Source organism: Rhinolophus ferrumequinum, chromosome 25 (genome assembly GCF_004115265.2).
Source record: "Rhinolophus ferrumequinum isolate MPI-CBG mRhiFer1 chromosome 25, mRhiFer1_v1.p, whole genome shotgun sequence".
Taxonomy (NCBI): Eukaryota; Metazoa; Chordata; class Mammalia; order Chiroptera; family Rhinolophidae; genus Rhinolophus; species Rhinolophus ferrumequinum.
This window is the reverse complement of record NC_046308.1, coordinates 7,407,814-7,419,941: the sequence shown is the minus strand read 5'-3', so window position 1 is coordinate 7,419,941 and position 12,128 is coordinate 7,407,814. Positions and strand designations below refer to the sequence as shown.

Genomic DNA, 12,128 nt, shown 5'->3' with positions numbered 1-12,128 from the left:
ACTGTTTGACTTTAAATAGAACCCTGTCCTATGAAATCCCTCCTCTCGACTACAGACTGGCCTGATGATGAAAACAGTATCCAAGCTTCATAGACACATGTTCTTTGTACTTGAGCCACATGTACTTGAGCCTTATGTTTTGAGCTTTTGTGTTAGGAGACAATTATATACCTTTACAAATGCAGCAAGAACATCACAACTGGCATGATGCCACTCACATAGTAACTTTTTGTATGAACCGGTGGTAGCAGGTAAGAATCAAGTAGATTTTGTACAACACATCTTCTGATAGGCAGAAGCAGATAGATACATTTTGGAACCCTCTCGTGTGGTTAATAAAATTACCACTAGCAACCTTATTATTTGACTTTTCCATTTTGACGATTTTCTGTTTCCTCCTTTTATTTTTAGGGGATCATTGAAAACTTTTGTCCATACGGTCCATCTGTTACAGAAACAGACTGATCTAGGGTCCCTGCCTGTAGCTGACGTACTGTACAGGTAAGTTGTCCCTTTGGATCCTTACCTTTCCTCTACACAAGAGAGATTGCACATAAGGTCTCTTCTAATAGGTAGATTGCTGAACTCTTATCAATTAATGATTCATATTTTTAAGTATATTTATCATAGGTCTCTCATACACACACACACACACACACACACGGTGCAAAAAAATGTATACACATTTTAAGAAAGGAAAAAGCTATATTAAAATTGTAATAATATATACCGATAACAAAAGATGATACAAGTCACGTTTGACTTCTGCAATTACAAGAGGAGCTCACAGTGGTTCCCATCAGCGTCCAGATACTTCTGATTATGGCGAACTACTACTTGAGCAAGTAGTATTAACACCAAATGTTAATAACGCTTGAAATGTGTATACTTTTTTTTTGGCACCCCTGGAATACACGTGTGTGTGTGTGTGTGTGTGTGTGTGTGTGTGTGTGTGTATCTATATATAGATATAGATATAGATATACATTTTGTACACAGCTGTAATTTTGTTATAACATTTCTCTAAGCACTGCTTTATAAATTTTAAATTTAGGAATATATTGTGAATCTTCAGATATATAATATCTGTATAAAACTGTTTTAGTTTTCTGTTCTTTGAGATGGTAGGTAGACTTTTATTTTCTTGCTGAAATGGATAGTCTCACTGTCTTTGTGATTCTCCATTTCCCCTTTTTAGGCTGTTGCTTTTGGAAGGGGGGCCTGGGTCCCCGTCCTGTTTGCTTGGTGGCAAACACATAGTATCATGGGGATATGAAGACATGTTGCCTGCACCAGATAGCAACACTGGCTCCAGTTCTGAAAATAAAGGTAAGGTAAGGGTTTTGGCCCTGTGATTCAAATTAAGATGTGAAAAGAATGGTTTTAGATCATTGTGGCAAACGACTTAGATATAACTCTGTATTCCTTTTAATTAAGAGCTCGAGGTTCCTGTGCAGTGTGTTTGTTGTCTGCTTTATCAGTCAAAGTATAAAAGCTGATACTCGGTGAGGTAAGAAAATGGATAGGTTTATCGCAAGGAAAAGGTATCGTCCATACACTTCTGCCAGAGAGGCATGAATTACTTAAATTGGCTCCTGGGTATTTGAATTTGGGCATGGGAGCCTCAAGTTGAATTTTTATGTCCACGAACGGAGTATCATGTCTTTCTGCCTGATACTGTTTCTCTCCGTAATTTATTGCGTGTGTGTTGATGAACCCTCCTGTCCTAAAAGCAAAAAAAAAAAAAAAATGACATTGTTCAAGGAGCATGAGATGTTCAGTATCTCCTTTAAACAAAGTAGGCTGGATTCAAATGTTTTTGCAGTTTCACAAGTACTACATTTCAGTTTATTCTGTGATCTCAGCCAAGCTGTCTTAGTTGATCTCCACTTAACTGACTTGGCCAGATGAATTCGACCTCTTCATTCACTTGGTAGATGTACTGTCTCTGCCCTGGTCCCCCAAAACCCATGGTGCTTTCCCTTGTGGAGTTGCAGGCTGCTGGGAGTCCACCTTGGCCCAAACCCGTTTGTTATTGTGATTACTACTTGTTATGATATATCATTAAATGTTACCTAACCGATGAAGGAGGAATTTTAAAAACTCCAGGAAATTGTTTCCATTAAAAAAAATGGAATGTCTTAAAAAGATTCACCAAAGTAACTCTCTAAGAAATTAGCGTTAAAAATGATTACCCACTTTAACTGATTGTGTTTTGGAGAACCACGAGGTACAAACTACACTTGTCTCAGATTAGTATATACTGAATTTTTGAGATAGCAGCATACTTGGTATTAATTCGAGTACTGTGACCCTGGATTTCCCCTAATATGACAAGCAGTAGACAAACCCCACTTAAACATAGTAAGTGGAATGATTATGAAAAGAAACACTGAAAATTTTATTTACAAGCTGTCATCCGGAGAGATACTGTTCATTTTGGTGTGGGGCGGATGCAGCTAAGGGGAAACGTAATTGCTGTTTGTAAAGAGAAGAGATAACTTTTGTGCTGTGCCTCTGGGTGGAAAAACCACAGAAGTAGAGTTTATTTTAATGTATATCACTCGTCTGTCAACGTCACATCATTTGCCATTTATGGAGCCCCGGCTTCATAGTAGCAGAGTGCGATATGGGTGTTTACCTAAGTTATCTCATGCAGCCATCACAGTAACTCTTAAGGTACGTATTATCCTCATTTTCCAGATGAAGAAACTGCAGTTCAAAGAGGCTCAAGGTCAGCTAATATGTACCTAACGCTCTTAAAAGCTCATGTCTTTTTTACTACAAAATCATTAGTGAAAATCTTGTATTCGTAGCCATTTCAGATTAGAATTAGGAATGTGTCAGTTTGACTCAGTATTTTTGTTATTCAAAAAAAAAAAAAAAAAAAGGCAGGCCTAACCAGGTTTTCGTGCTAATAACTTTCTGACCTCTTTTCGTGATCTTGGTCCCTGATCCCACAAGCATTTTGGATGTTTGCTGTGGGGGTTCAAGCCATCTTCCCTGGAAGTCACATTGAAGCACTTATTTTAGAATAGGGAGGTTATCTTTCTCTCAGCCTCCTAATGGCTTTTTCATTGGCAAAAGCACGTTTATAATTTCATTAGAAAAATCATGTATATAATTTACCTGTGAAAAAACGATTTCAGATGCTGACTTGGGACGCTGTCTCACGGCAGACGGTCTTTACCTGTATACTACTAACTCAGTTGGAAGAGGAGTAAGCAAATTGGGGTCTGGATTACACGGTACTCTAAGGTCAGTTGCGTGCAACTTGCTGAATGATTTGGCCCGAACATTTTCCTCCTCACATAAATCTCTGTGAAGACATCTGGGGGTGCATGCTGACTCCCCACAGACTGACTGGTAGCTAAATAAGTCTGAACGAGTTCATATGATTCCGGTTTTCTCTTATTGTCACCCACCCTCTTGTCCTGTTAGTGATTTCAGCTTTGTTTTGATTCTGAAGAGTTTGGTAGCACTCAGATCATTGTTTTTAACCAGAAATTCCTCTCTGAAAAAAATTTCCATAATATTAGTTTCTTCTCCATATTGATAAATGGACATTTTTTTTAGTTAAGTCTTTTTGACGTTGGATTAGCAGTGATTATGAATCGCTGCCAAAAGAAACCACAGTTTGAGATCCTTACATATATTTATTTAGACCTTTTCCCCAACTTCTTTTCCTCTCCAGTTCGTTGGAGAAAATTAATATTCGCCCCAGTTTATCCGTCCCAAAGTTAATGTAATGTATTCGCTCTCCTTCATATTGTTTGCATACTTAGTCATTTTTAAAAATTAGGTGGAGAATGTTGTTGATGTCAGTTGTGGCTCATTGTGGGTTTTCAGACACAGTGAGGTGACTCAGCATGTGTGCCTTTCTTTTCCCACAGAGGTTTCGTGTACTGCCGGAATGAGGAGCTGGACCCAGGATGGGTTGCTTTTGGCAGCGGCTGTCTTCTCCACCGGCCTGTATCTTTCGATAATAAACCTCACTCCCTTTTCCAGGTCATTGACCAGAACACCCTTCAGGTAAACAGAAAACCAAGGCATTGTCTTTGTATATTGGAGACAGTAAGGGAAGTTCCTGACATCATGAGAACTAATACTAACACCGTTGATAAAGTTTTCTGCCCGAGTGGCTCTTTTAAATTGTCATTGTTTTGAGCATTCCGTTTTTTTCTCTAATGTCTTAGAATTTTCCCACATGATTTGTGCTCCCTAAGAGTTTCTAAGGCCAACAACAGACTTTTTTATGATTAAGAAAAAAATTCTAGAGAGTCAATGATGGTATAAATACTAACTTTTTTTTTTTCTAACCAGACCTATTTTGGGAAAGCATCATTTCCCTATGGAATTTGTTCTAAACAGCTTTTCTGCGGGAATGGGAGCTTCAAAATGAGTTTAGATAAAATCATTGTGTGTGAGAGATTAAGAGCTCGTCTTTAGCGCTCTCATGCGCTTGCTACATTATACTGTCATTACCTGCTCTTGTGTCTAATTCCTCCCCAAGACGTGCACAGTTTCATGTCTGGACCCTATCTTATTCATCTTTATGTCCCTAGAATGTAGCACAGTATCTAGCATTTGACGGATGGTGATGATGATGATATAATAACAACTACCATTGATCACTGTCTCTCCCTGTGCCAGGCTCTGGTCTAGGCAATTTACATACACTTCCTTTCCTACCCGTGAGGTGTAACTGGGACAGTTTCTTCTTATAGATAAGGCAGCTGAAGCTAGGCCCATTGTAAGCAGCCAGGAAGTGTTTATTGTTGAATAAAGGAATGGAGCTCAGAGAAGTTAAGTAACTTGCCAAAGGCCACACAGTAATGGCAGTACGAGAACTTGAATGCATGTTCTCAGCTCTAGAGTTTGGGCTCTTTACGCTGCAAGTTTTTGCCTTTCAACCAAAGCTGAACTGAATGGTTAGAGTTACCATCTGTGGAGTGAGTGCCCCGACAGTAATCACATCCAGGAGTTAAGTGGTTTGTTACATCTCTTTTTGTCTGTCACTCAAACTATGTTTTACCTGGAAAACAGAGACTGAGTCGTGTTCACCGTTGTATCTCCAAAGCACATAGTAGGTGCTCAGGAATTGTTAGATGAGTAAAATGAACAAATTAGCAAGTAGATGCTCAATTGACTTCATTTCTTATCACTAATGCAGACAGATTCCCAGGCTTGTAACTCTGTTTCAAATAAACATCTCCTATACTAACCTCCTATATTTACTTGAAATGGAGTTATAAGCCTAAGAATTAAACAGATAAGCCTAAGAATTAAACAGATGTTAAATCTTGGAACACGGTTTACATAATGAAGTGCTGGTCAGTTTCCTTTGTGTTGTTTCAAAAACTTGGATGTCTAAGAAAGCAGTGTTGTCTCGAACTAGATATGTGCATTAGCGTAACTTGGGGGTGGCTTAGGCTAATCAGTAGCTGTCAGCTTTCTAAATTTCCTGGCACTACATGTTTCAAAGCGTGGTTCTAGCAACTATGTGACTTTTTAGCTTTTGCGATAGACAAAACAAGTCTGGAAGAAAGTTCATATGAAGTGATTTCGGGGGTCAAAAGTAACGTGAGGAAAACTAGTGACTCACCCCACGAGGCGGAATAATTGAAAATCGTTCATTCTTATTGTTCCCTGAAGGCATCTGACCTTCTCTAATTATTTTTATTTTGGGATTTTCAGTTTTGCTCCTACTGTTGAATTAAAAAAAAAAATCAGCAGTTTTCTTGATTCTCATTTTTTCTCATTTTAAGTGCTTTTCTCTGGCAGTAAAAATTAGTATGCAACTACACATTTAATGTGAAATGATGCAAAACTTATTCATTATGCTGAAACCGAAGTTTGTTTAGTATTAGAAGCACATGGCTTCATGTCTAATATAGGGAATTAGTGTTTGTCTTTTTCTTTTGATGGACTTGGTGAATTTCACTAAGCCCTCATGTGCTAAGTTGGGATCTTCTCCTCTCCTCCCTTTTCCCTTTCCTTCCTTTTGCCTCTTTCCCCCCTTCCTTCCATATTTATTATTTAACTTTGTTAGACTCTGAATTAAGTGCTGGGGATATAAGGATAGATAAGATATAGTTCCTGTCTTTTAAATATAATTAATAGTCTTAATTCATTTACTAAGGAAATGTCAGAAAGTACTATTTCCCTAAAACTTTGTTTTTAATATTTGATAAAACACACATGCATAGCAGGTTTCAAAGTGTTTAGTGAATACATTTTTTAAAAATGTAATTTGAATTTAATTTCAAGAATCTTTTTATCTGTTGCATGGCCGATTGTATGAACTTTTATATTTCTATCATGTAATTGTCATGTATTCTTAGAGATAAAGATCAGTTTTATTTTGACCAGGAAGCCTATTGAATTCTCACCTGGGACTTAGTAGCATTAATGATGAACTGATAGAATTAATGAGACTTTATATGTCACACTGATGTTTTCCTCCTTCTTGTGTCCAGGTGTGCCAGACGGTGCCAATGCCAGCCAATCACCTCCCCGTTGGCAGCACTATGAGCACCGTGCACCTTTCTTCAGACGGTACTTACTTCTATTGGATCTGGTCCCCTGCCAGTCTGAACGAGAAGACACCTAAGGGGCATTCTGTCTTCATGGACATTTTTGAACTTGTGGTAAGTTTCACTTTCTCACTTTGTGGCTTTGCACAGACATTTCTATTGGCTTTCTTTTTATATTGGTTTACAAAGAACGTAGGAAACTTGGAGTATGTACAGTGTTTTCACTCTTGCCTCCAAATTGAGTTTTCTCTTGGGTATCTTGGAAAGTTTCTGTGTTTGGAGTTGTGTGACCAAGTAAAGCCAAGGTTTCTGAAGGTGAATGTGGCAACAGAGTGGAGATACCAACAGTTAATGTGTAGGCAGTGGAGTTTTTCAGTAGAAATGCTCATGGGGCTTTCTGGAAATGTGGAACTAAATTGGAGTAGCAAAATTGGGTCTATTGATAGGTGTTGGGAATCCCCGAGAGAAATGACATTTGAAATTGTGAGAAGGCATTCATTTGTTCACTAGATACTAGCTGATTGCCTACTGAGAGCTGGGCAGTGGGGTATTTAGGTGGTGGGAGTTCAGTGATGGGCAAGGTGGTCAGGACCCCTGCTCAAATGGAGCTTGTACCCCGGCTGGTTGGGTGCGTTTGGGGTGCGGGGGGAAGACAGAAAACTTAATGATAAACAAATGAGCACATAAGTGTACAACACGATTTTAAGTAGTGAAAGGAAAGTAGTAGTTAACAAGATGAAGAAGTTGGGTAGTAGGCTGGGGAAGAACATTCTAGAATGAGGAGACCACAGGTGCAATGGCTCTGGGGCCGGAGTGGGCGTGCGTGTTTTCGGAAATGACAGCGGGCTAGAGTGGCTGGAACGCAGAGAGAAGGAGAGCTTGGAGCGAGAAGAGGCTGGAGGCCACGGTAGTCTAGGCCTGCTCTGTCCAGTGCAGCAGCCGGTAGCCACATGTGGCTGTTTAAACTTAAATTAATGAGAAGTAAATAAAATAACACCTTTAGTTGCCCAGTTGCATGAGCCACATTTCCAGTGCTCAATAGCCAGAGCGGCTGGCTAGTGGCTATCATACTGAACAGCGAAGATACAGAACATTTCCATCATCGAAGAAAGTTCTACTCGACAGCGCTAGTCTAGATTATATTTGCAGAGGAAAAAATTGTCCCAAGCCAGGTCTGTGACAAAACCTTTTTTTCATGGTGTAATTTACAGCCTTTTTCTGGGAAGAAATTAGTATTCCTGAAAAAAAAAAAGAACATTGAAGCAATTTTCTAATAAGTTTTAATAGGTTAAAACTTGTTCTGGGAAATCGGTCACCCATCCTGCCAGCTGACTGTCAGTCGGAGTCTAGTAACCTTAATGTACAGTCTTTTCTGTTTCTACCGAGTTTCTCAGTCTTCTCTCAATCTTCTCTCATTGTCTTATAAAATGTTTTAGCTAGGTGGAATCTCTGAATTGGTCTGCTAGACATTGTACGACTTGAACATGTATTCATAATGAAATTTTCAGAAAAGCTTGTTTTGTTTTATTTTTAAAGAGACTTACTAGCTGGTTAAAAGATTTTAGGTCTTTATCCTGAGAATAATGGGAAAACGTTGAAGAATTCCCCCTTCCCTGATATGCGTTTGTTAAATTAGAAGAAAAAAATTGTATTCAAAGAGCTACGTGTGTGTGGGTTAACACTTCAGGTGGCACCTCCGGGCTCACTGAAAAGCGAGAGTCCCCTGTGCCACCCCCGGGCCTGCTTCTCAGAGGCAGTTACTTTCATGGTTTCAGCTTTTTGTTCTCCTGGTGATTCCTTCCATATCTCTAAGTAAAAGGTTTGCATTGTTGTTTCTTCGTTTATGATCTCCATATATTGTGTGTTTTTTGTTTTTGTTTTTTGCTGTGATGATTTGGTTCAATTCTTCCTCTTATTCCTTCTGATGTATTTACTGCATTCATTTTCTCTTTGTAACTTATAGTTGATGCTTTACTTCTTGTTCCTCGGCTGTAGGCAGTATGTGTTGTCTCCCTACTTTAGAAGACGGAGATGGTAGGGTCCTTTCCTGTCCGGCAGTGTGGGGAAAGCCCAAACTAAAAGTCTGTGCAGGGGAATCCTGAGGGACGTGCTTCCCCCTACCCAGCCTTAGAGCCCCTTGGGAACTGGGGGTGTCCTGGACAGTGCAGAGCCACGGGAGACAGCGTCGTAGGCTGACGCTTCGTAAAAGGCGCAGTCCACCCCTTCCTGGAGCACACGACAGTTGTGCTCAGATGCCATCTGCCCAGGCCAAAGACTAGACGTTGGTTTCCAAAGAAACTGAATGAGCATGGAAAAAGGACCTTGATACTGACATTGGGGTTCATTTAAGGAAACACTTGCTGCCCAGTGTATCACCCACAGTTGATGTGTTCTAGAAAGCAAGCCTCAGCCATGTGCACAGCTTTCCTGATTGGTGCTGAACTGTTAAAAAAAAGGCAGCTACAAAAACAAAAAACAAACAAATCCCCCCAATTTGGAGAGGTATGTGTATAGAGGGGTCGGGGATAGATTAAAAATATTCGTGAAGCACTGATAATTATTGAAGCCAGGCGATGCATACACGGGAAGCACATTATACCTTTCCCTCTTGTTTTGTGTACATTTCAAAATTACCCTAATAAAAAGTTTAAATAATTTTTTTAAAAAGCAGCCAACCAAGGATCTCTAGACAAATGAGGAAAGCTTCCAATTTGAAAATGAAATATCAGAAAAGCAGCGAATAAAAGGAGTAGAATAAAGCTTTATAAACACTAACTAGTCTGTGAGATGTGAGAAAATATTGCATTCATAAAACAGGACAGGATGTCAAGAGAACACCATCAGCTAATAGAAAGAGCCCCTGGAAATGAAAACTGATTGTCAAAATTTTAAAATTCATAACAGCGTTAAAAATAAGAAATTTCCCAGAAAATAGGACAAAGATGTAGAACAGTAAATATGAGAAAGAAGATAAAACGTAGAGGAGTAATCCATGGAAAGTCTTACTATTAATAATAGGCGTTCCAAGAAGAGAATAGAGAAAATAAAGAGAGGAACATGATAAGATACAATCCAAGAAAAACAGATCACAAAGGCCACTGGCGTCCACATGTAAAGTTATCTAGCTCAGTGAATGAAAAATGCCCACACTGTGGCCCTTCATCCTGAAATTTCAGATTATCAGAAACAGAGGATTCTAAAGCTTCCAGAAATAAAATAAAATCTTGTACACATGATGGGAAATTAAAAAAAAAACACCAGGCTATTCAATAGCATTATTAGATGCAAAAATGGAGTAGTGCTTTCAAAATTCTGAGGGAAATTGATTTCCAAACGAGAAGTCGGTGGTCAACCAGAGTATCAGTCAAATATAAAGACAACATAAAGATAGTTTTAGACAAATAGTTATACAATCAAAAGCCCATACATGCCCTGAAGGAAATAGAACAGCTGAAATAGCCTCTGCAGTGGCATGAAATAATAAGTCGGGAGGAAGGAGCCTGCTCTAGATTCAGAGAATACTCTGGCTGGTTTTGGGATGTGAATCAAACAAGCCAACTCTAAAAACAACCTTTTTGGAGACAATTTGGATTTTGAATATAAAACGAATGTTAGATGACACCAACGGGTTATTCTTAGTATCGTAATGGCATTGTGATTACATGAGAAAGTGTCCGTATTTTGAGAGATACCTAGTGCAGTTTTCAGAAGTGGGACTGTGCGATGTCTGGGATGTGCTTTCAAATGCTTGAGCAGAAAAAGAGGTGGATAGGTTAAACAGGTGGGGCAGTGTCTGGCTGATAGTTGAACCTGGATGATGGGTATATGGAGGTTCTTTGTATTATTCTCTATTTTTTGCATATGTTTAAAATTTTTCCTCATTAAATAAAATAAATTTAAGTAGCACTGGCTACTAGTTTCGCAGCTTCTGAAATGCTGACTCGGGAGGCTAAACATGCATATCTGGCTAACTGCCTATGGTACTTTGACAGAATGGAACACTGTAGCTGTTAAAAAGTATGAGGCCGCTCTGCATGGACTCAAGTCAATTGATTTCCAAGCTATATTGTTCAGTATAAAAAGCTAGGTTCCGAACACTGTGTGGTGTTGCTGCCTGCAGTGGAATGCAAGTGGGGCAGGACAGATTCTTTCTGCAGTTGCCCTTCTCCTGTGTGAACAGCTTTCCTCGCTCAATGGGTCATTCACCACAGCATACAAATACTTTAGAGGATATCCTGTCTTTAAAACACAACTCCTTGACCCATACCCGCCTCCACTCCCCTATCTTTGGCTCCCTTTTCCAGCAAAACTCTTCAAAGCGCTTCTTACTGTTTTTATGCCTTTCCTTCCATTGTCTTGAACTCACTCCAGTCAGTTTTGTATCCTGATCCTGCCACCAAAACAGCTCTTCCCAAGTTCGCTGGGGACTTCCACATTACTAAGTTCAGGGTCAACTCAGCCTTCTTTTCACTTGACCTTTTAGGAGCATTTAATGTGGTTTATCACTCCCACATTCTTGAAACTGTTTTCACTTGGCTTGTGGGAGACTCCCAGGACTTCCCCTCTCACTGGTGGTTCCTGCCCAGTCTGGCCTTCCCTACTTCTCAACAATCACGTGAGCAAGACCCATTTGCAGGACCCTTCCGTCTGCTCTAACTCCCTGGTTGTTCTCATCCTGTCTTACAGCTTTAAACACCTCTATATACTGATGATGCCACACTGGCTTCGCAGCCAAAAGCTGCCCCGGAACTCTAGATGTGCTCTGATGTGGGTGTTTATTTTGTGTATGCACAGCATATGGGACTTTTCCATTTGGAAGTCCGATAGTCACCTCAAACTCAGTATGCCCCCTTTAGTGTCACTCTCGATTCCTTTTTGTCCTTCCCAAATTCCATGTCCCATCAGCACATGCTGCCTGCTCTACTTTCAAAGTATATCCCAAATTTTGTTACCTCTGTGAAGGCACTACATGGTTTGGGCCCTCTACCACTCTCCTCCCTCTCATGCCCCTCGAGCCACAGCCGGCCTCCTTGCTGACATGCAGAACACCAAGTGTTCCCCCATCTGGGGACCCTGTGCCAGGACGTGGTCTTGCAGATAACCGCGTGGCTTGTTCTTGCACTTTTTTAGGTCTCTGCTCAAATATCACCTTATCTGAAAGACCTTTTTGACTCTTCCATACAAAATATTTTATATAAAATAAAATCCTGTCCCTTTTTATCCCTTTTGCCCTGCTTTATTTTTCTTCATAGCTCTTATTACTACCCATTTATTTGTCGATTCACTGTCTCCCTTGCCTAGAATGTCAGCTCCAGGAGGGTAGGGATTTTGGTCATTTTTGTTGACTGCTGTGTCCCCAGCACCTAGAACGATGGCCAGCACACAGTAGGTGCTTACTAAGTATTTGTTGAATGAATGGGTGAGTAGAAGCATCACAAAAAAATGGCAGCATTGGTTACCTCTGGGGAGGGGAAGTGGTGTGGCAAGACTTGCTTTTCATCATTCATCTTTTTAAAAGTTTTAAAATGGGCTTTAAAAAATTAATTCAGAAAACAAGTAAGTTTTCATAGAAAGGAGAACTTAGTTAGCAGC

The 12,128-nt window shown here is 39.9% G+C and overlaps 1 protein-coding gene across 6 annotated transcripts in view; it reads left to right on the top strand.

Moving 5' to 3' along the window:
- Positions 1 to 12,128, top strand: part of HECTD4 (HECT domain E3 ubiquitin protein ligase 4) — a 165,260-nt gene that overhangs the window by 48,594 nt on the left and 104,538 nt on the right. For all 6 annotated transcript variants that reach the window (XM_033098456.1, XM_033098451.1, XM_033098450.1 and 3 more), the window contains exons 3-7: positions 412 to 501; positions 1,199 to 1,329; positions 3,150 to 3,258; positions 3,894 to 4,032; positions 6,480 to 6,650. In XM_033098456.1, the coding sequence (XP_032954347.1) occupies positions 412 to 501; positions 1,199 to 1,329; positions 3,150 to 3,258; positions 3,894 to 4,032; positions 6,480 to 6,650 (640 nt within the window). The remainder of the gene's footprint in view (positions 1 to 411; positions 502 to 1,198; positions 1,330 to 3,149; positions 3,259 to 3,893; positions 4,033 to 6,479; positions 6,651 to 12,128) is intronic.